The sequence below is a fragment of the Diuraphis noxia genome, unplaced genomic scaffold (genome assembly GCF_037042655.1).
Source record: "Diuraphis noxia isolate RWA-SAM2 unplaced genomic scaffold, SU_Dnox_SAM2 contig0002, whole genome shotgun sequence".
Classification (NCBI taxonomy): Eukaryota; Metazoa; Arthropoda; class Insecta; order Hemiptera; family Aphididae; genus Diuraphis; species Diuraphis noxia.
Genome location: NW_028301712.1, coordinates 41,015,510 through 41,018,856, shown reverse-complemented (window position 1 = coordinate 41,018,856; position 3,347 = coordinate 41,015,510). Strand labels below are relative to the sequence as shown.

Sequence of the window (3,347 nt, the reverse complement as noted above, 5' to 3'; positions counted from 1 at the left end):
GCAGCTGTGATCAGTGTTATTTTGTTCTGTGTATAATTTATTGTTGCGTTGTTAAGTTCCAAAAAATCACTCCCCAAAATTCCGTTTTCATTCAAATTGTCTACGATGATGAACGGTGTATGAATCGTGACTTCGCCGATCTTTGTTGGTATGAGTATTTGTCTTGTCACTTTTGTCGGTTTCTCGCCGACTGCTAAGTGTATACACATTCCGACTAATGGGAGTGTTGGTATATTGTGTATGTCCTGTCGTATCTCATCTTCATACTTGGCGGATATCACACTTACTTCTGCACCCGAATCAACTAGCATTTCGTATTTCTTTTCCTTTATCACGATGTCTACGTAAGGACATCCCTTCAATTCGGGTTGTTGAGTTGCTGTGTCAAAATCGTCTTCATTTATTAACTCGGTTGTGTCTAGCTCGACCAGGTGCTGTGTTGGATCTTTCCCGTTGTGTTTAGTTTTGTAGTAACTGATTGTGCGGATCTTCGTTGGACTTGGGGTGTTACGTACTGTGGTCAGTCTGATTCCACAGTCCCCTGTTCGTAGTTTTTTTGATCAGTATCCTCTGTGTCGTCTCCTTCTATCTCCTCGTCGTCATTGATTTCTTCAGTCAATGTGATTTGTTTAATGGTTTTCTTGAAATTATTGTTGATCTGTGCTTGTTGTCCGTGTGTCGCCACGTTAGACGTCATATCCGCTCCTTTTTGTGATAAGTTGTTCATTTGACGTGTTGTCGGTGGTTGGTTGTTTAGTTGACTACGTTGTGTTTGTCCGAATCGATTATTGAAAGAGTTTGTGGTTCTTTGTGGTGGTCGACTTCTTTGAACCGTATATTGTTCTTCTTGTTGGTCGCTAGTTGCTTGTTTGCTATACCCATTCTCTAGTTCTCCTAACTTCTCCCATACGTTCAAAAATTTTTTCTCTTGAGTGGTTTGAATGTATGCTTGGATTGCTATTGGGAAGTGTTTCGTAATTAAGTTTATGGCCTGTGTCTCGTCCATTTTTGGCGAGTCCAAGTATTTTAATTCGGCCATCCAGTAATGGAAGTGTTCTTGGAAGTTACTACTAATTGGTTTTTTCCCTGCTTCTGTACATCTGATGAATATGTCCCACTGCTTATCTTCCGAGAAGTAGTGTTTTAGAAATAGTGTTTTAAATGTGTCTTCCGTCGGTGTTGCGTCTTTAATCATGTTGAACCATTTTGCTGCGTTACCGCGCATACAATTCTCGATAAGAATTATTTTGTCTGCTGGTGTGACCTTCTTATATAACATATACGAGCTTAGGTCTTTCAAAAAATTCTTCGGGTGTTCGTTTGCATTCCCACTAAATGTTGGCATTGTCATTTCGACGGTGTTCGGTTTGGTGTACGATTCCTCTTGTTGTGTGTTTTTTAACGTAATCATTTCTTTTTCACGTTTTGCAGTTTCAATGGTAATTCTTGTATCCGTGTCATTTATCAATTGTCTAATTGCTGATGTTTCTTCTTTCATTTTTATCAGTTCAGATGTTAGTTCACTGATTACTTGTTTATGTCTTTCCTCTTGGGCTTCCATTTTTTCGGTCAATGTTACAATTCTTTCATTTAATCTGATTATCTTCTCGCTAGTTGTCTCGTGTGTTGGGGTTTCTTGCACATTCTTCTTATTTGTTCGCGTCATTATGACTGATTTTGTTGTTCGGTCTTTGTCGTGGATTCTGAGTTACTAGTTGGGCGCCAGTTGATACGGTGTGGTAAGTTTAAGTACCAACCGTTCTTTGTAGAAATAAATATACCTTGGTTTTAGGATTTAATGGCTGGTCTTTTATTTAATCAAGTAATATATTATTTAATATTTGTACAATATCTGGGAGGAGTGAGATTCACGGATGCGTCAGTCAGACTTACACAAGCGGACTGACGCGGTGAGAGCTCGTGTTCGACCGACGATGTTATCGTTCGGTCCTATCACATATAATGGGTGTGAGATAATTATATTATATAGAGTTATAAGATATGGGAAGGAGTCCTCCACCAGTAGCGCGTAGCTTGTACAAGCGGCTACTACTTGATGGAAAGGAGCTCGGGTCGACGGTACTTTAGCAAGTGGTCGGTAAGGGAGAGAACGGGATCGATGACAGCAATCGCGTATATAATGTTGTATGACGTTCGGTCCGGTGGTTTCACTTGTCGTCCCGGATACTCAACGTCGTCGAATTTGTTGCTGCCGGTTCGATGGTCTTCGTTCTCCGACTATTATTGGTCGGCTGATTCTGGTCACGCTGCGTTCGCTTCGCCTCGACGCTGGTCTGCTCGGCGATCTGAACTTGAGCTGTAGAGTCGGTGTAGGTTGTTCTTCTGGTCTCTAGTCGTCGGTGTAGTAAGTTCTTGATGACTTGTTGACGATTAGAGATGAAGTTGAAGAGTGAAGAGTTTCTGAAATCTACTGGTATATATACCCATTTGGATCGGTAAAGTTGTTGCTGATTGTTTGTAGATTGTTGGTATGACGAGTCATCATCGTATCGTTGCCTGGTGGCTGTTACTAGCTCAGTGCGGTTTTTCCTCGTCATACCGTTGAAACTTTACTATGTAAAACCTGCCGTTTGGAACTGCGTTTAATATGTGTTGCATGTGGTTTTTAGTTGTTAGTGGTCCTGAAAAGGACCGTTTTATGTCGCACTCCGTTACAATTGTCTTCTTTGAACGATCACGATTTCCGAATGATCCATCTAAAAAATACCAAACAATTTTATTTTTTCAGTTATAAATCAGTTTTAGGCTATAATATAATATTTACCTCTATTTTGGTATGCTCTTTGTACATTTTTGAACAATTTTTTAATAATAAATAATGTATAATAGTTGTTTGTTTACTGAAATATTTGCGAAAATAACGACGAAAGTCATTCAAGCCAACTTATTATTATATAATATATACAATTGTAAAGCTGCTCTTTTTTGTCGATATTTATTTAATTTTGACTCCTTTTATTTCTATAAAATTGTATGCTTATTGTTTTAGGAACAACGCATGACTCAAGTGACGTGCCAGATTTTAATATATTACGTCACCTACTAACGCAGAATCAATGAATAAAGAAAAATAGTCAGCCTATGACCACATTAATTATACTCCAAATTACAGGAACGTGTGCAAATCATATTATACAATAATTTTGTGACTTAATTTAACTAACAGATAAACATTACTGGTGATACGTTTCTTTGACCAGTCAAGCGAATAAGCACAGTAATATAATAATACCAGTACACGTATCATAATAATTATTGGTAATAAACAGGGCTCGTAACTTCATGCACTAAAAAATGCATAAATAAAAATGTATTCATGCACCCAC

At 38.4% G+C, this 3,347-nt stretch overlaps 1 protein-coding gene across 1 annotated transcript; it reads right to left on the bottom strand.

The window, feature by feature from the left end:
• Positions 1-231: 231 nt before the first annotated feature.
• LOC149058459 (uncharacterized) lies at positions 232-1,998 on the bottom strand. The gene has a single exon (XM_089221447.1). The coding sequence runs from the start codon at positions 1,664-1,666 to the stop codon at positions 521-523; it is 1,146 nt and encodes a 381-aa protein (XP_089077573.1). The 5' UTR covers positions 1,667-1,998; the 3' UTR covers positions 232-520.
• Positions 1,999-3,347: the final 1,349 nt, after the last annotated feature.

What these genes read in the sequence shown, in the direction of transcription:
- LOC149058459 (XM_089221447.1), bottom strand. Translation starts at nt 1,666, where the DNA reads ATGACGCGAACAAATAAGAAGAATGTGCAAGAAACCCCAACACACGAG.